The sequence below is a fragment of the Corapipo altera genome, unplaced genomic scaffold, assembly GCF_003945725.1.
Source record: "Corapipo altera isolate COAL_440 unplaced genomic scaffold, ASM394572v1 45, whole genome shotgun sequence".
NCBI lineage: Eukaryota > Metazoa > Chordata > Aves > Passeriformes > Pipridae > Corapipo > Corapipo altera.
Genome location: NW_020884877.1, coordinates 20125478 through 20146238, shown reverse-complemented (window position 1 = coordinate 20146238; position 20761 = coordinate 20125478). Strand labels below are relative to the sequence as shown.

Here is a 20761-nt window from a genome sequence, read left to right as displayed (position 1 = left end):
TCTGTGAATTCATACTGATTAAATTCTCTTTTCCTTACTCTGTGCCCCAGTTTCTCTGTGTCTGTGTACATACATACATTTATATGTGTATTTTAAAAAGGGATAGAACCCTTTGTTTAAAAAACAAATTTGGGTTCCAGCAAGCTAGAGAGAGAATTTAAACAAGAAGCAGTGACCTATTCTTGGTAGTTGCTTAAAAATATGTCTTCCCAAAAGCATCTATTTGACAAGGAAGAAGGAAATCTATTTTGTTTAAAAACTGGTTTCCTTTAGAGAGGTGATAAAAGCAGCTATGAAATTGAGATTAATTGAGAGTAATTGAGATAGAAATTGATGTAGGGCATTAAAATGGTTTTTAAAAAAATCTGTAAAGGCAGTGAAAGAATACAGACTCAAGTATTAACAGAAGAATGAATGGTAATAAGATTTTAAAAAACTGCAAATAAAAATGGTATTGCTGTAGTAATGAATGGGAGCAGTAGTATTGTCATTGCTACAACAGTAGTGCTAACTGTATGGTTTTGTTCTGTGTTTGGGGAAAAGTTGAGTGATATAACTTATTCACTTGATAACGATACGTACGTCACTGCAACTGTGCACTGGCACAGGTTGCCCAGAGAAGCTGTGGATGCCCCATTGCTGGAGGTGTTCAAGACTAGGTTGGATGAAGCTCTGAGCAACCTGGTCTAGTGGAAGGTGTCCCTGCCCATGGCAGGGTGTTGGAATGAGGTAATACTTAAGTTCCCTTTCAAACCAAACCATTCTGTGCTTCTAAATTCTATATTCTATGAGATTCAACTTATTAAAACTATCATATATAGGCAGTTCACGCTGAAGTATTTTGAAAAAGTTGGCTAGAAGATCTCTTGACCATTATTTTTGTTTCCTAGAACTGATCTGTGTCTCCTATCATCATATTAACCAGATTGTTCTGTGCTTAATTTTTAAGGTCTAATGAGACTAAGGCAGCATAATTGTAGACGTCATACCTTAATACAGATTTCAGTATTCATCATTCATTTGTATCACTTTTGCTAAGCTCTCTAGTTAAAAAAAATCCAGTAAAAAAGAAACCATTTTACTTTTTCCTTCTTAGATTGGCTGTGGAGAGGCTATTACCTCATCCAGCTTTGCAGCATGTGAGAAGCTTCTATATTAATGTAGAAGTGGGTGTTTTAAATTAATCTTGTATTTTATTAATTTTTGTCAAATAGTAATTGCACGTTTTACAGTTTAAAAATACCGCTAATCAGCGCATATTCTAAATGTCAGATCCTCAGCTGGTATAAATGGGTATGGATTCATTAGTTTCTGCTGTGCTGCGCTGATTAATGACAACTGTAGATCTGGTCCTAGGCAGTTAAATGTAGCGTCATCATTTATTTTCTCCTTCCTACAATCCCAAAGCATTTTGAATCAGTAAAAATAACGCAGGAAGAAAAAGGTTTCAGGACATTCCAGTTGATTGCCACACACCTTTTGGAGAAAAATATTCTGAAAGACAGTTTTCATTGTTCTTTGCACTTTCTATCAAACCATGTCAGTATACAAGATTTTTGGTTTCAGTAGAAGTTCTGAACTCACTGGTGTTGATAAGTATCAGTTTCTCCATTTTACGGAGAGACAGAGGCTGTTCAAAACAGTCAAGCAACTTGTTCAAGGTTAGTCAGAAAGTCAGTGGAGTTGAGAATGAGGCAAGGTATCCTATCCTTGTCCTGAGGCATAACTAAAGTCATCATTCCTCCTAGGGTGATAAGTAAGGTTATGCTGAATGACAGGAGTTGCTGAGGAGAAGGGATTTCATTTCAGTAGTGACAAAACAAAGTAAAGGACGAGAAGACTACAGAAACAAAGTGAGATAGACACTGATTGTAAAGTAGGGGAGGAGTGTGCTACAGAAAGCAAAAAGGAAGACTGTACAAGTTCTTTCCAATAGTTGATTGCTTCTGTAACGTGCAGTGTAATTTTTGCAGTCAGTTCTAACCTTGTAGAATACAAAGTGGCACCTTGTCCGGGATCTCTGGCTTTGTCCCTGTGTCCTCAAGCAGTTTCTGTTTTTCCCTACAGTAGTAGAATTTTTTATAAAAACTTGTTACTTTGTTTTGAGATTCCATGAACACAAATCCTGCTGTTTTGATTGCTGAGTAGCTTTCAGTCATTCTTAAACTGAAATCAATTTTTCTGTATCAGTAGCCTGTCACATTATGTGACACAGAACACAGTATCTGATTTTCTTCCCCTTTTGTGATTATCTGGATTTTTCTCCTGTTGCCAAGATGTGCTCTAAAGTTTAATATGTTCCATGTTACAGTTAAGTTCCTAACATGAATGTACACCTTGGTATATGTTATCTGTAAGGACAAAGCGAGAAAGAAGCCTAAAATCACAATTATCTTTTTAAAAACAACAAATAATCCTTTTGAAAGCATTTTGAGATGTAGCTTAAAATGTCATAAGAGAGTTGTGATGTGCTTAATTGGGGCTTGTCTAGCAGATTTTGATGACTGTAAGTGGAATCTTATAAAGCTGTCATGTGCTGATGAAGAATAGGGGTTGTTAGACTCAAAAGTCACTGTGTAAACAGGTTTGTATTACCTATAAATTCCAAGACAGGAACTAGCAGGTAGTGACTGAAGAGTAAACTAATTGCTTATGTAAATGTTATATTTTTATTGCCATTTCATGTTTAAAACAAGTCTGGTGAGAACACCAAATGTCGTGTATATATAGTGTAAATTATTAAGGTTAACTCAACATACAGGTTCCAAATAAAGTGATTGGAGGTATTTTGTATTTAAAAAGGTGAAGGTGTGTATAAGTAAATTTACACCTGAAATAAGCACGAATAATCTCATACCTTCAACAAGTGATGCCTTTGCTTTACGCTAAGATCAAGTTTGATCTCTGTTTCTGCTGTCTGCTTTGTGCAGTCTATGGGGAAAAATGAGACATGGTTTAGTGTTGGTTTTGGAACAGTTATGTAATGAAGTTACAGTTAGTTCAGTGCATATTTCATTAATTTACGGACTCCCTAGTTAGTAGGCAGGACAATTTACTTTAAGTGTTTATATTCAGTTTTGTCCTTCTCATTTGCAGCAGCGAAGATGAACCCCGCCTTAAGAAGCCAAAAACTGAAGATGAGGAAGAGAGCTTTAGCATCCTAAAACTTGCTGAAGGCAATATTACCTCTGTAAGCATATTTTTACAAATCTGATTATGAAGGGCGAATATTAATTCTCTAAGTCTATTATAGTGAATATGCAGAATTCCTGATTAAAGGAGGGTTTCTAGCTGAAACATGACTGAAATACTGTCTACTTGTACATTTGAGTCTCTGCTAGAGATTATAAAGACAACTTTCTCTACCCTTAAGCATATGTTAGCATAGGTTTCTGTCAGTCTTGGATATTTTAGAACAGAATTCTTTCCCGGTGTTTAGAACTCTAAAAGGCAAACCTGAGGATCTGAAGAAAACAGAATTGGAGTTCAGTGGCTGAATTTTGTTCTTGCTGTCTTTCATATCATCTGCAACATAGAAGTTGCCTCTTTATAGTTAATTAAAGATATTGCTGAGATTTTAGACACTGTTCTCTGCATTAGTTGGGGTTCTAAATCAGAAATTTGCTTCATCTTGCTGCTAGATCTAACTTAATTCTATAGGTAGGTGAAACCTGTATCATGACTGTGCCCTTCCTTTATTTGAATTTTTTTCCTATGGTGCGAAAAAAAAGATTTCGTATTGAGATAATTTCTCTTGTTTTCAACCATACTATTCTTTAAGGTTCGTTTTTAAAAATATATTATTGATATTTATAAAAGATTTAAAATCTAAAACGATTTCAATATTCTGTACTCCTAATATAAATTTCTGATATTTCCTGAAAAGTGGCATTGCCAGATTTAGAAGAAACATGATGAGACCAAGCAAGCTTACTTAAAAGTCCACAAATCACTTTGACAGCAAAGCATAAAAATTTCAAAAAAAACTTAAGAGAATTTTCATTCCTGATAGAAAATTTTAAACAGTGTGTTGTTTTTTTTTTATTAGAGTTAATGCATCCGTTTTTCAGTAAGTGTTAATTTATACTTGACCTGGTTTTAGTTCCTTTCTAAGGTTTCTGCACCTGTATGCTCATATAGAGTTTCGGCTTTAAGATGTGCCAGAAATGGTAGATGACTTGAGGGCAAGCTTTTAATTTTGGGCTTGTTATTGGAATGGCAAATCACTGATTCTGTACTCATGTGCGTGGAAGCTCCCACTCCTCAGTAGGCATCTGGCTGGATTAGGGAGGTCTAAGAGGTCTGTGCTACAGAAGGTCTCAAAGCTGAACTAGCAGGTAATCTGAATTACTGTCCTTGTGTCCTCTCAGCACCAGAGAACGTGGCTGACTGGTAACAGTGCAGCATAGTAAGTTCATCTTGCTCATGTCATAACTAACCTTTGCTGGGAGTACTGTGCATTAACACACATTGGAAGACTTACATTTTATGAGTCTGCATGCAGAGAAGTGTAGAGCTTCTGTTTCCATATTAAAACTAAAAGAAATACCAAGATTCTTGTTGCTCTGCAAGAAGAGAGAGATGGATATTGGCAGACAATTGTATCATTTTTGTACCTTTGTAGGTAGGAAGTGTTAACCCAGCAGAAGATTTCCGAATTCTGGTGAGGAAGAAAAACGCTGACTTCAAAGATGGTAAATGACTTTTTTTATATCTTAATTATATTGGTGGCATCTTCAGGGTTCAGTAAATTCAATCTGATTAATTAGTGCTATGTGAGGTGCCCTGGAATTTACAGGTTAGTTTCTAGTGGCACTTAACAAAGAAAGGTGTCTCTCGTAATTCCCATTTCACCTTCCCCAGTTAAAAGTCTCAGGTACCTGTGTTTGAGTAAAACAGCACTAGACAGCTACACTGAGACACCTGAGCAACCCCATAGGTGTTTCTAAAAGAAGATCCCTTGGTACTCACTGACTGCCTCATTCCAACTGAATCTCAGCTTCTAATTCCCAGGATCTTTCTGGCTTGGTGTGGAGGGCTGTTGGGTATGTGCAGGGTGAGAATCCTGTCTTCTGCGGTCTACTTATTCTGTTCCATGAAAAAAAAAAAAAGACTGTGATGCCTGGGATTTAAATCTTTACATGCAGAAATCATTTCTTACTGCTTGTGAGCAAAAGAAAGCACAGGTGAATTTAGGGTGTTATAGACAGGTGGTATGTGTGTATGAAAGATGAGAGGAGGCTCTGTGTGCACTGACTCTTATCTTCAGGATACAGCAAGACAGGGTTTTGATACAGAGGAGAGGAAGAATACAAAGCACAGGTCAGGCACTGTCTTGCATGCCTGAAGTCTGAAAATGCAATGGAACTATCATTTGTTTATATGGTATTTCCCTAGTAGAGTAGCTTTATAGAGATATAGGTAATCCAAAGGCATCTTAAAAAGAATGCACAAGATGGATGGGGTCCTTTATCTTTTAAAGGGTGGTTTGAAGGTTGTGGCAACTAAACTTGATCTACCAAATAGTCACTAATGTCATGTTTCTTTTCAAAGAAAGATTTGCAGAGGTGCTTAAGTGAGGTGCTAGGTATTTCAGTAAGGCATTTGGTCCTTTTACACATAGTTGAGTGTGTTGAGTAGTATATTGACTTGGGATATACTCTGTTAAAACCTACATAGCCATTTCTCTCCAGAATTTCCAGACCTGTAAGCCAACTAGCTGGCTTTTTACATGGGTTTTGTATTAGATCCAGAAGAAATTGTTTATTGAAAAGATATTTGGAATTGTGTTCTTAAATCTCAAACATATTAAGATGCAGTAAAAAAGCATTGTACAACATATTAGAATACAGACACTGTGAAACAGTTGACTACTTCGTTACAGTAATAAATTTTATCATGTAGGAAAACTTTAAGGCAGAAATGAGTATAGTGATTACCCTTGGAGATGGCTTAACTAAAGAGTGCTTAAATATGTTCACTTGGTAGCTGTGCAAGATAGATAACTGCAGTACATGTTTGGAAGGTTCTGAAATTCTGAGCAATTTACTTTTATTCTGTGTGATCTGCTCTGTAATGATAAGGTGTAGTTAAACAGAATGTAGTGCAGTCACCCATTTAAAGGAGAGATAGGAGCCACTATAAATAAAAACATGCTCTGCATATTATCTCTTTCTTTTGGCTAATCCTTTTTATGCTTTAGGGCCTTTTAGGTAGCTTAATACATAAAACATTGCAGGCATGTTTTTAATGGCTTGGTGTATTGCACTCTGGTTATGTAAACAGGTTAATGGCACACATCCTCTTTAGTCCACAGCAAGTCTCTCACCAAAACTGTAAAGTTAGCAGTACCAGAGGATGCCAAGGGGATTTTTTTTCTTTTTAAACAGCTTGTAGGAAGTCCTGATGGTGTATTTATCAACAAAAACGAGTACCAATACATTTCCACCGTGCCCTCACTGGGATTTGATGATCAGGATTTGTGCCATTCCCAGCAGAAGCCTAAGTGCAAGTTGGTCCATGTCTGATGCTGTGTCCCACAGCAGACCAGAGCAGGAGAATTGATGCATTCAGTGTTAATTAGAACTGGGCCACTAATATGTACATGCATATTTTTAGAAAATCAAAGATTTTTAAGTTGTTAAGGATCTTAGGGATAGGTTTTCTGAGACTGGCAGCTCAATTCCTGAAACAGTAATTGACTTTGGTTTTAACTGACAGCTGTAGCTTATTACAGTAGGGATCTACTTAGGATTACATGATGAGTTGTGTTGTATGGTGTCACTTAGTGGTTAATGTCGATGTTCATGTAACTAGAATTGTGTTCCCCTCTAGATATCTTTGCTTTCTTATTTGCATTCAGGGCCAGAGAGATGTCATTTTATGCAGGTCTTATTTTGAGCAGGTTACAAGTACACAGTCATCACTAAGAGATGTCTTCTGATAATACCTGCTGATGTTTTTGTCAAAGAATGCACATAAAATAGATTAGTTTACCTGAGTAGAATCTAATCATTGCTCCTGAGGATGTACAATGAGTTTCTTCATTGCTGTGGCTGAAAAGAGGATTCTCAAATGCTGTGAGTGATTGCAGTCTTTTTTATTGCCAAAGGAGTAACCACATGACTACCAGTTCATCCTGCTGGACTATTTAGATGTTTCCATCCATGTCTGCATCTCTGGAGAGCGAGCAGATTGTGTCTGATGTGGTGGGTTGTATTTTCATAGGCTTTTGTAGAAGAAGGATCAGGGGAGTAAAAAAAAAATACTGAGACATGCATAGTATTTCCTTTGATTTGTAAATTTTCTGTGTGAGTTTATAGGCCAGATTTCATTGCATCTTACAGGACTCCTGTCTGAGAACATGATGCCAGAAGTCCTGTGGTTGAAAAGCTTTTTTTGTTATTTTACTGATTGTCAGCGGGGAGAGAAATCTGCAATGACAACTCAACGGTTTATGGACATAAGAAAAAATGTCCAGAGGCAAACTGTACCAAACTCTCATTTTTATATTTATAGAAATTTTGTTAATGTTTTTAGTCCTAGGCACTTCTAGAAAAATATAGTTAAAGGAGTCAGTAATTGCAGAAGAACAAAGATGATTCTTTATTGCAAGATTTTCTGTAGAAATAGGTATAGTTAATTACCTTTCTGGACCTAAGTTTGTTTTTAGAAAAGCTAATATTTAATTTCATTTTTTGCTGGCATGTTTTTGCAGTTTGTCTGCATTTTTATCTTACTGGATGTTTTTGTGTGTTTCGGAGACTATTCATGCTCTATTGCTAGGTAGGCCAGATGCAGTGACTGGTTTGAAAATGATTCAGTCATCAGAAGAGTATTTGCAAACCAAATACTTGAGTATATAGAATCACTTTGAAGTTTTCTGTGTATCTGCTTCACAGAGAAGATGAAGCTAGATTCGACTTTGAAGGGCACAGCAATTGGGTGAGACTCAAAGCTCTGAGTTGCAACAAACAGAATTTGAATTAGATGTTATGGGAAAAAGATAATAAAGATCACAATTATGGTATTTAAACAAAGAAAAGAGGGGCCCAGAGAACTTGGAGACTCTCCATCTGTGGAGCTACGTGGAGCTTAAGTCTGTGGAACACTGAACCAGCTGATCCACAGTGGCCTGTTTTGAGTGGGAATTGTCCTTCAGACATCCAGCTTAAATCATTATGATCCATACCCACAGGCTATTTAGAGAGATCATTTCAAAATTGGACAGCATCTTATAGGATATTGGAGTAGTTCAACAAGTCTTAATGTTAAAATTCATATTTCTTGGCTTAAAGATGAAGGAAGTCCTCAAAAACTAGGACAGTTTTCAGTTCAGAATTTTTCTTCTTTTCAGTTATAAAAAGCTGATACTTATAGAGCAGTGTTTTAAAATTATCAGATGTTTTAACTGATTTGTCAGTGATTCTTAGTTTAAGCACTCTCCCTGAATACAAATCATTACCACCACTAGCAGACAAATCAAATGATTGACAACAACAGGAGGGTTTTGTCTAAGGAAGAACTGTTTTCTTAACCTAATCTATTTTTGTAGGGTGGGGGAAAAATCCCCAAGGAATTGAACTTGGACTGTAATAATAGACAGTTTTGTCTATTATTATTGTGTCATCTGGTTGGCATAGTAATCAAGACCAAGAACTAAACTGAACAAACATGAAAATATAACTACACTTTTGTACTATAACTGTTCAGAGATAACAAGTGAATATAATTGTTCATGACATATTTCACAAGAAATGACAGCACTACTGAATGTATTTTAGAGTAGCAAATGTATCTGAATGCCAGCGGGGAAGGGATTCAATTCTGTTAGAACTAGAAGATCTTCTATGATTTTTTTTTCCTGCCATTCTTCAACCTTTAATAGCTACATTTGTTATCTAACCAGTCAGGCAAGGTAGAAGGAGGAAATAGGAGATTAAAATTTCTTGGGATGTTCTGCAGAATGTGGTGGTTATTAAGAGTACTGGAATTCCTGTTAATGCAAAATGTAGAAGTCTGTTAGTTCACTTCCTTAAATATGTGTGTGGGATGAAGTAAGTTGGGGGGGAAGGAAAAGAAGTTATAATTACGCAGCAGTGGCCTGAATAGGCTGTCAGTTTGTAACTCAAGGACCTACTCTTCAAAACTTCAATGCCTGAAATTTGTCTGGGACACATCAGAGTTAATGCTTATCACAGCTTAGTTGAAAAGACATCTTTATGAGGAATACGCCTTGCTCCAAAACCAGGGACATCTATTTTTTGCAGCACCCAGACCCAAAGATTCAGACTAATGAAAAGGCAGCAGGAAATCAACAAAGTTGTCAGACCTAGAAGTGTAAAGGAACAGAGTCCACTTTGAAAATTTCCAGTTATAATCCTTATCTACTGTCTCTGGTATTGTCTTTGGCCCCTTGAAATAATTTGGTAGTCTAACCAGAACACAGGAATTTTCTCTATTCTAGATTCGTTGGCCTATCATTTAAGGGAGACCAATGGACAGAACCAGCTTTAGCCAAGCTGTTTCAAGGTGTTAGAGGAATCTGACTTAAAATACTGTTGCCATGTAACCTGTTTGCTGCATATATTATGGTCTTTCAATGCCTAGTAAAACACTGTAGGTTTCCTTTGGTTCCTTACAACAAATTTCAAAAGGAGGCGGCTCACAGTCAGTAGCAAGAAGATGTCTTTTCTTCTGATAGCTGCCAGGGCAATCAAATGGAAAGGGATTTTCAAAAAATAAATGCAAAAGAAGTAGTAGAGCGTCTGATAATTTCAAACAGTATGTGCTAGAATCATTCTGACAATAAGGACTTTTATTGCACCCTCATAGTGCCTGGGGTTTTAATTTAACACATCAATGAAAAGGCAGTGTTTAAAAAGCCACCACCACCACTGAAAACACCAGCAGGACTTGCTTTTATTAGTGCAATTCATAAGAAATTAGAACATTTAATGAGAAAATCATTAACCATGAAAAAAATGGGCTGATTTAACTTGGAGAGCTTAAGTAGTGAGGCTTCAATTTAGTTTGTCAGCTACTGGTGAAATAAATAGGGAGTGAGCTGATCACCTCTGGCGCAGTAGGCACTTCAGCACACTTTCTTGTGCTATAGTTGCTGTTGAGCAGAACCATTTCAACCTCCTTTTCTAAAAATTGTCAAAAACTAGTGGGAGAATATCAAACATACCTTGTTTGGTCTTTTCAGAGATGCTGTCCTTCACATTCAGTTCAATTGGGCATTTTATAGAGAATAGTATAACAGCCTGTGCTGTGTATGCTCTCAGTGAGCAGAGTGGAATACAGTACTTAAACAATGTCCTTCTCTTTCACCACTCTGGCAGATGTTTTTCTCTGTTGATGTAGCCTTAGCTGAAAGACTTGCAGTGACAACTGTGCCCATAACATCTGGACATAGGAAGGGCTGTAGGTCAGGCGAAAGGTTCTGCTAATCCAGTAATTGGTTTTTAATAGTATGAGAACAGGACAGGCAGATGCTGTGACTTGTTCAGAATGCTGTCCTGAATTTTCTTCCTTGATGGCAACATCACTGTTAATCTCCATTGATAGAGATCCTCTTTTAAGAATTATAAGAACTTGTTCAAACATTTTTTTAAGCTGTTAAAGCCTCAAGCATCTGTCAGCAGCCTGTGCTGAAGGGGGTTAACTGGTTTATGTTTAAAGAGGTACTTTTTTTTTTTAGTTCTTAACCCAACTCTTGGCTCTTGTTTTGAGAGAGGCAGGGAACTATCAACTCCCTATTCATCTTTTTCAGAATGTTTCTGAGTTTATAGATCACTGTTGTATCCTCCTCACATTTGTCTTTTCCCAGGCTGAGGTGTCTGCCAGGGGGTAAAATTGGACAGTTCCTCATTTGTAATTAAACATGAAGTAAAGTACTAAAATCCAGTAGAAATTAGTAGGGCTTGCAGAGCTCTTGAGTGACATTTTTACTTGTCTTGTTTGCAGTGGTTTACAGCTATTTACCTTCTAGGAGCTGAACAGTAAGGATAAAACTGGTGTTCCCCTTCTTTTTGGTACAGGTCTCACTGTTTACCTCTGCTTCTTTCTGTCACACAGGCACAGTTTATAATACTTATCTCTATAATGATAAACAGTGTTGCCCTGATGAAAAAATCATTGAACTACCTGTACAGAGACAAGATATACTCTAATGTCAATAACAATAAGGTAGTCTTTTAACTGCAATCACCCTACAGATGTTGTTTTGACATTATTACACCTTCCTTGTAAATTTAATGCTTTTATTGAAATATGCATCTATTTCAAATGATGTTTAGGGTATATGCTGGTGTTGTAGAACATAATCTCCCTAAGCTTTAGGATCCTGAATGTTCTGGTTTTAATTTTTATCAAACAAGCGAGGCCAGCGCTTTTTTCCTTGGCTTTCAGGGAAAAGGCTTTTGTCTTGGACATGCTTGGGTTTTTTCCTAGTATATATAGCTATTCCAGAGAGTCTGAAGTAATTCTCGGTAGCTGAGATAACAATAATCAACTTGTGTAGCTTGAGGCATTGTGGGTATGATAAACTATTTAGATGGGTGTGGAATAGAAAGAGACATGTAAAAGAAAAGTGGATTATTTTTTTTTCTTGAAAGTGTGCATCCTTTGATTTATTTATTTATTTCTCCTTGTCTTCCAGTGAGTCAGCAGTTGATAAACCGCATTGATCAGTTCCTGGAAAATAAAGGTTCACAGTACTACATGAAAGGGATCGATTGTATCAGAGTTTTCAGAGAGGAGGCCATGAAGGTAATGTTAATATGTGAATACTCTTATCTCTTTCAAATTAAAGTCATGATAGGCCTGTTTACTGTATTAGAAACTTGATAATTTATTGCTGCAGCAAAAAGAATTGATTTTTAGGTTAAAGTATGTTTGAAAATTTAGAAAGAGTTGTATTTTATGCAGGCTTTTATTCTTACTGGAATGGTGACTGGCTTCTCTGGAATTATTTGCTGTTGTTCATTTTCTTTTAAACATGAAACAGAAGGCCTATGACCTGATGCTGGTGTAAGGAAAATAAGCAATCCTACAGTTTTCTTCTTCGATAAAGCTATTTACAAGGAAGTCTTTCTAGCTTTGTGAAAGGCAGTTTTTGTGGCTCACCTTTCCTTAGAACTCGTAGTTTTAATAGAGATAAAACCCAAATTCTGTAGTGACTTATGTGTTCACTGTGTTAGATGACTCATGAAGAATTAAGTTTGCAGTGCTCTTTAGTAGTTTAGGTATTTCTTGTTTACCGTTGCTGGTTTTTTTTTCAGCTGTCCAAGGTGCAGTGCTTTAATGACTTTCTGCGGGCCCTGAAATCAAAGTTGGAAGATAAAGCCTTAGCTGATTTCTGGGAGATCATGATACAAGGTAGGATGGCATTAAGAAAAACCAAAAAACCCTCAATTTCTGGTTGTATTTTCCATTTATCTGTTATGTAAGAGGAAAATTTTGTTAGCAATGGGACACTTAAATTACCCCACAGCAGTATTTTGATATGGTTCATTCCTGCAGCCTGTTTAAAAATGTCTAAAAAATCTTTCATGTTGCAGCTTCCTTTTCTGCACTAATAGTTTCATATCAGCAATATTCATAATGCCTTGCCAAGTCTTGTTGCAATGGTAGATTAATTGTGGAAGAAGAGAGACAAATTAAATGTTACGGGATAAGGAGAAGGAGACACAATTTCAGCTGAATTTCAGAATAAATGGAAGAAACTCATGCAGCAAAGATCTAAAAAGATTCTTCAATTTAAGTTTCACAAAAGTCATAGATAGCATTGAAATATGTCACTGATCATTTTGTATTTAAGTAACCTAAAAGACAGAATATGACACCTACCTGATTAAACCAGGAGATACAAGGCAGTGCCATTCTAAAAGACATTCAGAGACAAACGCAAGTGATAAATAAAGGAACATTTTCACAAATACGAAACACAGTAGACTAAAAAAACCATCTTCTACATCGTACTCATGTTTTTAATTGGAACCAATGCTAAGAAAATGTGTTAAATGCCCAACTGTAACTCTTAAGAGTGCATGGTATAAAATGCAGTGATGTGCTTTTGTATAGTACCTTTCAAAGTGATAAACTCCAGGCACACTGTAATGTCTACTTCATCCAACTTTTGCAAAATACAGGATGGGGATTTGTTTAGTAACCCAAAAAAACAGCACAAGACAGCACTGACAAGAAATTATATTCAGTAGTGTTGTAAGGGACCTTCTCTGAAGAAATTAGAAAAAAGAAACCAATAAACTTTGAAAGCAGGAAACTTAGATCTTTCAAAGCCATGCTGGAATAATTTTTAGGTAGTACAAATCCGAGTTTTTGACAAACTGGAGTATATTTTTTAGGGGAAAAAACCCCACAGACAAAGAGACATGATATTTTCATATTAAATATGGTATCTTTTTGAGAGCATGGTGAAAAGAAATCATGGTGCTTTATGCATAATCTAACTGCTCTCAGTAAGCAGCTGAAATTGTGTTTTGCTTGCTGCTACCAGGAGGAGAAGTCTTGTTTTCCCTGATCTTGCCACATGACCCATCCCTTCTTTTCTACCAAATGTGGTGTGCATTGGGCCTTGTCATGAGTGACTGCAGTCACCAAAAGAGGATGGATGTAAGTTAATGAGTTAGTAGCTCAGGAGCAAGGCAGATCTGTTTGACAAGTTCACTTGTTTCATGGAACTACCATGGGGTTCTACGGGTGTGTGCTGCTGCTGAACCTTTAGGAATCTACAGTTCTTTGCTTAACACCCACAGCTGCTTATTCAAGCACAAGCATTTGTGTGGCCAAATGGTGAGGAGATTTTCTGGGGGGAGTGGGAGAGGGTGGGTTCGCTGCACAGGATGGAGGTACTGGCACAAGCAAGGAGCCAGGTGGGCCAGGACCAGCACTTTGGTGGTTAAGACTCTAGGTAATCACAGCATAAGTGTCTGTATGCTAGGAGTTAATTTCTTCTAAGGACATAAGAGCATGCTGTGAATGACTAAAAGTGTAATTTCTAATAGATTTTCAGCATTTCATCTGTGATCTATGATTTCAGTGTCTCATTAGTTTGATTGTCATAATATTAGCAGTTTCCTAAATGGATACTTCCACAAGCTTATGAATATGCTCATTAATTTATTTTTATATCATAGTTTATATCATAGTTGACTCATTTATGCAAGTCACATTTTCCTTTGAGCAATATTTTTTTTTTTTTTGCTGGTAATGATGACACATTAAGAAGTTGGAATTTGGAACACGTTTTTCATTTCTAACATTAGGTGCATTTTTGGGAAGCCTTCTAATGATATTTTTATATATCTTTTTCATTTTTCAGACAGAATTTCTTTGATCAGTAAAGATGAAGCACAGGAAAGTTCAGTGACCAGCGAAGAGGCTCAAAAGGTATTGTTTTTTTAATGAGCATCTGTTTGTATAGAGACCTTGCAGTGGAATAGAAGACTTTCTTACGTGGATAAACCTTTAGATGAATGAAACAGGATCAGTATGAAGGAATAAGAGTGTCCTTTTGCCACACGATTGAAATTACCCCAATTCAGAGCAAAAATAATTCTTTAGCATTTATAATGACATTTTACTTTAATTGGTCTTTAGAAAGTAGCATGTATTGACATTATCTGAAAATATCCTCTACAAAGAGTAGAAACTTCAGCAACTCTGTGTAGTGGAACAGCAGTATACTGTTTATATATATAAGATCCCTATTTAAACTTCATAGAAAGAAATGTCTTCTCATGGGTAGCACGAGCTCAAAAATCAAATACTTTTTACTGTCTAAACATGTTGAGAACTCCAGCCCTTAAGGGTGTTATGGCTAGTTTTCATAATATGTGCAATGATACCAATGTATGCAGCCCTTGTGATTGATGGATGACATAGGTGATGCTGGTGTTATTTGTGATCATATTAGATCCTTTTGGAAGTGAGAGTTTTGGAGTACTTGCAGGTATAATTCCTACAGATATACAGCACTTCAGTAACTGCAGTGATAGATGAAGGATGTCACAGTTACAAATGGCTGAATTTTAACAGGCAGAATGCTGCCTTCTGTTTGGAAAAAGCAGAATTCAGAGCTGCTGTCAAAAATTGTATTTGTGTGGAGAGGGTAAGATGGGGATTATTGTATCAGGCTGCTAGTTTAGGATAAAGAAGGTCCTTGTATTACAGACCCCCTGAAGGTAAACCTGTGGCTAAAATCACTAAGTATTTTGCAGAGAAGTAGCTTTTATAAAAGAAACCACATTGATTTTTGCAACTTTTCAGGCCTTCCATTAGCAATAGCCAGAAGTGTGTAGAAGTAGGTTCTCAATGAATTAGTTAATGAGCAGAAAAAGGTTGTATTTTAGAAACTGCTTTTTTCATCTCTAACAGTTTACCTCAAGGTGAAGAAGGCACAGAAATGTCATGAAAATAGAAAGCCAACAGATTAGGAGTCCAGAAAGCTGAGCATGTGTGCAGGGTACAAATGACAAAGTATGATGATTTTTCTAGACATGAATGACCTAATGCCTGTTTTTCATTAGACATAAATGTACAGAGCAACTTTTTTCCCCAGTGGTGGTTTTAAAGAGTATCAGGTTTTTTTATTTATTTCAAGTGCTATGAATTTACTTGGAAACTTCTTAAGACAACATTCGTCTTGAGAACTTTACTTTCTAGTCTGAAACTACCATTGATGCTCAAAAACATGCTAATGCTGTGTGAAATAGCTGTTCCTTAAGGTAATCTCTACTAACCATCAAGACCTTACAGCATACTGTTGTCTTAACTGTGAGCTTGTGGTAGCTAAAAAATACTATACCTGCATAGGAATGCAACACAAAATATAAAGTACTAAGGACTAATTTACAGCTGCCAGACTAAGCTGAAACAAAGCAGGTGACTTCAAATTAACATTTCTGTTTACCATCATCCTACAATCAGCCACGTGTTGCAGTACAGGAAACTATTTTGTGATTGATTGAAGGTCATACAATAGCCATATGTTCCCATTGAATTGGGGGAATGAGAGAATGCAAGAAATCAGTGCTGCAGCAGAGTTCTCTAACATTCTCTAACTTACCTTAAATTCCAGAGTAACTGGGTTGCATCTCTTTCCTCACTAAGCAGTTGGCAGTCCTACTTACTCACTAGATAGCCACCTCCCCACACATTGTCCAAACTAAAACCAGAATGCTAATTTGCCATTGTCCATCAGGGGCTCATATGACTTTTTACTTAAACTGTAAGACTGGATATTCTTGGAAGAAGATGCGCAGGGATAGAAAATTTTATCTTGAGGTTATCGTACTGGTCTAAAATCTAGTCCTCTTTGGTCCAGTTAAACCCAGTCACAGGTTTGCCGTGTGATACAAAGTCAGCATTTTTGTAGGTCTGTAGTAGATTGCAGAAGTGTTTCTGTACTGAAGACGATATCCTTCACTAAAAGATTATATTGGATTTTTCAAATATCCCTCAATAGGGTAAGATGCAAGTTTTCTTCACCTCTGTAATAAGTCATGTGCAAGCCTGTAGGTCACGAGGTTGGCTGTCAGTGTGGTCCTATATGACACAAAAGCCTTTTCTCTTAGATTGTGGTTCTTTCCTGATAGTAGTTTCAGGACTGTTTTCAGGCTCTAAGATTTCAGGTTTTGTAGGATTGCTGTCTGCAGGAGAAAGGAAGGCTGCTTATTAGAGAGGTAACATGTAAAAGTTTCCTTTTTCTTTTTTGCTTGAGGTAGCAATAGCCAGATGTGGGTAGAAGTAGGTTCTCCATGAATTAGTTAATGAGCAGGAAAAGGTTGTATTTTAGAAACTGCTTTTTTCGTCTGTACCAAGGTAAGTTATCCATGCATGTTTTCCAATCACTGAGAAAATGATTTTAGATAGTTTTGTTGGGCTTTCCATTTTTTTTTTGTAATAGTGGAGGTACTCTTTTTAGAGCATGAGAATGATAGGTTAAAAGAGCAGAAATGTCAAGTGCTTTTTCTGGTCGCATTGAGGAAGATAATGGATTTCAGCACAGTTATTATATGTAATTTCCTTTTGCATAAATGTAAAATACTTTTTTGGAAAAAAACCCCAACTTTCAATATTCAGCATTTGATGGAAATTTCAGGTTTCAATTTATTGCAAATCTTTATCATACATTTCTCTAACTTTTAGCTTTTTTTACCTCATATAGTGTGAGAAAGCTAATTTTGAAAACTTTGAAAAATGTGCTGCTTTCAGAAATGCCATTTGACTCTTAATTAAGTGTGTAAAAATGAAATTTGATCTGGCACAAAAAGCCTTCGAGAGCTGACAGTGTCATTAGCTTTTAGTTTCATAGTATGTGCTTTATATTACTACTAGATTAGTAGATTAAGAACTCCAACAAAAAAGATACACAGACATAGAGCATCTTGAAATTCTAATTCCTTCTGTCCTTGTCACATTCTCTTTTTTCAGCCACAAAATCTCCATGATAAGTTGAACTCCGCACATTAAAATGTGTGTTGTCTGTGGAGTGACCTTTCTACATTCCTCTTGGATGTTGCTGTTTAGGATGTAGGAAAGGTCTGACCTTTGGCTTCTGAGACAACTAGGCAGAGGTTGTCTACATCCTCTGTCTTTGGTGTTAACCAAATGTAATGTATTTGCTTTTCATCCTAGTGCATATGATATCTGGTTCTTTCCCACGGGTGGGATGCAGTGGGTAACATCACGGTATTTTATCCCGTGTCTGAAGCTGTCATGAGTCCTCTAGAGAAGGATCAGAATATTTTATTAGTTTAAAATAGCATTTAAGCTTTTCACAGTACAGGTATATTGTCTCAGAGGTTGGTGGTGCTGGTAGGTATCCCATGGCCTCTTACACAAGCTCCATGGCTGTTACAGTTCGGGTCCTCAGCTGAACAGCAGTTTGCTTTCATCTGTTTGCACAAAAGGGTTACATTAAGCAGGGTATTTGTAACCTGTTTAATGTGGTTATTTTCTAATTAACTGTTCTCTTCCATCACCTAGAGTTACAGTGAGGTTGTTTATTAAGGATGATGGAACTCAAAGTCACGGAGTGTGGCTTTTCTACCTCCTCTGCTTTGCATCTGTCTTTTATCCTGGGCAGGGTTGTTCCTGTCTCTCTATGTTTTTTCTGGTGTATTTTAATAAGGAAAAAATATTATTTTATATTAAGGGTATTGGTAAAAAGATTGTAACTAAAACTTGTAGACAACTGGATGCTTTTTTAAGTAGGAGTCAAGTATTGGTATTTTTTTCTACCATTCTAGCTAATTTTTTTATTTTAGGCTGAGAGAAAAATAATTCAGAGGCAGCAGTACTCCAAGTATTGTCTATATGTTTGATTTCAGTTGTTGTAGTGTCTGAGCAACATACCTTTTTCTTCTGTTTATGAATGTCATGCTTTAAGTGAAGGGCATATGGTGAGTTGTATCAGCAGCTGCAGCAATACAATTTTACGTAATGAATTTTCTAATTTTAAAGACTGGCATTCTAACCATCTTGCATGTTTGAGGGTGTTTTGTTTTTTTTAATTCATGTCTTTGTTCATTTGTTAAATGTTAATTGAATTAAGCAGGGAAACTTCTACACAGAACTAGTTCTGTGCTCTACACAGAACTAGAATGTTGTACGTAGGAAATATCTTAATTCATTGATCAGCTCATGTATGTATTTATATCAGTGGGGACCAGTTTGTTATCCTTGAATATTTTGTAGCTACATACAATATTACTTTTAAAAATTATATTTTTTTAAGAACATAAACATGGCCAAACGGTAGGGGACAAAATTTCATCTAACCCAGAATCCCGTATTTGACAGCGGACAAAAACAGATGGGTAGGGGAAAGTGTACAATCCCAGGCTCCAGCTCTCCAGGCTCTCAAGAACTTTTTATGCTTGAGGTTATTTCTGTGAACTTAGTAGATTTCGAATGACTTCTCTTCTGTGAAGTTTCCCCATCTCCCCCTGAGCCTAGGGACTAATATTTGCAGCATCCTTATTGTAGGGTGTTACACAGCCTTAACCATATGCTGTCTGAAGAACCATATCCTTTTGTCTAGTTTTTGACACATTTCACCATAAAATCCTTTAAAAGCAATTTTAGGAAATTTCTTGTAGTTTAAGATGATTTTGGAGGGGGGGAACCAGAAAAAACTTTCTTCGTGATTTTTAATTACAGGTGGATTTATTTTGATACGGAGAGGAGACATTCTGTTAAAATAGCCTGAAATGCTCTCAGCTTTGTCAATATCACATAAATACGTTTGTATTTTCAGTTCTTGGCTCCGAAAGAAAGTAAAAATGAAACTCTGCCTCCCACAGATGAAGGTGGTGATGTTGATGATTTGGTGAGTACTGTAAAGATATGATGTGGCTTTAGAGTTCAACTGTAACTGAAAGGTGCAATGAGAGAGCATGAGTACTTCTTAAAGCAATAGATTAGAGTGCATGGCTTAGAAAACGCTAAAGGAATTGAGTCAGAAAAGAGCCACATGAAATTACTTATTTGCTACTGTGAAAGTTAACCAGGTGTGTAATTTTGTGATGGCAAATACTATGTTACTACATAACATAGGTGTTTACATAGGCAAAATGTGTCCTCTAATGTGTTTCAAAACAGCCAGTGAGGCTGCTTATTTGATGGTGGATTTTTATAATTTACTATAATAGCATTTAACAAAGCTTTTATTTCTTGATCAACTATTTGTGTGGGTTGAAAACTAAAATTGTTTAAGAAAATATATTTTAATCTTCTCAATTAAACTTCTCTATATAGACTTGCTGAAATTCAAGGATTTCAAGAAGGTTTTTAATAAATATTTTAGCCATCTTTTACAGGCTGAGTCATTACAAGTCTGACTCCAAGGCTTAAGCTGATGGTGTAGATGGTTTCAAAGAAGCTTCAATAACAGACAGATTTCTACTTTTAGATTGTACTTTTTAAAATTTAAAAATTGCACATATGTTTATAGGAAGATGAAATTTTTAAGTTTGCTTTTGTACTTTATAGAAACTTAGTAATAAGCTCTATGCAATCCATTTATGTTACTTGATAAGGATTTCCAAATTTGCTTGTGTATTCTAAGTGCTAAACACATGTAATACATAACTTGAATTCATTGTTGCTCCCTTCAAATCTGTTTCTTCTGTTTGCAGTTGGACATGATGTGACTGGGTGATATATGGTGACTATACAACCAAAGTTTTCGAAGAGATCTCCCTGTGAGATGGGGCACAAAAAAAGATGCTAATGAGAAGACAGTACATCCATCTTTATTTTCTCAAATGAGAGCAGAAATCCCAGAAACACTTCCAGTTGATAAAAATATCATCTGACTTTTCAAAACTAGAAAAGAAGACTGAAATGAAGTGTTTGGGAAGTAATAATAGCTTTAAGGCATCTTCTTTTTTTTTTTTTTAAGAACACTGAATCTAGCTTGTCCTTGGTATTGCTTTGAGCTAAACACTACTCTGGTGCCTGAAATTCTTGTTACATTGCCTGGGAAGGAAGACAGAAATGTCACAGTGAGGTTACCAGGTCATACTGAATCTTTAGTGGAGGTAACCCCTTGGCATTATGGTTACAAAAAGGAAAAAGTCACTATTTTCATGCTTTTAAAGAAACCCCAAACAAAAACAAACAAACAACAAACAAACTTGGGGGAGGAGGGGAACAGGAGGAAATTCTAGGCCAGGGACTCACAAAGTAATAGTTTGAAATGCACAACAGAATCTAAAGCACACAG

At 36.4% G+C, this 20761-nt stretch overlaps 1 protein-coding gene across 5 annotated transcripts in view; it reads left to right on the top strand.

Moving 5' to 3' along the window:
• The window catches only part of XRCC5 (X-ray repair cross complementing 5), a 59386-nt gene that overhangs the window by 28840 nt on the left and 9785 nt on the right, over positions 1–20761 (top strand). For 4 of the 5 annotated variants that reach the window (XM_027637248.1, XM_027637249.1, XM_027637250.1 and 1 more), the window contains 7 exons: positions 3097–3190; positions 4625–4694; positions 11666–11775; positions 12288–12384; positions 14351–14418; positions 19292–19363; positions 20172–20672. In XM_027637248.1, coding sequence (XP_027493049.1) covers positions 3097–3190; positions 4625–4694; positions 11666–11775; positions 12288–12384; positions 14351–14418; positions 19292–19363; positions 20172–20186 — 526 coding nt within the window. In that variant the 3' untranslated portion in view covers positions 20187–20672. Of the gene's footprint in view, positions 1–3096; positions 3191–4624; positions 4695–11665; positions 11776–12287; positions 12385–14350; positions 14419–19291; positions 19364–20171; positions 20673–20761 lie in introns of those variants that run through there. The other variant, XR_003526630.1, reaches the window with a different exon arrangement.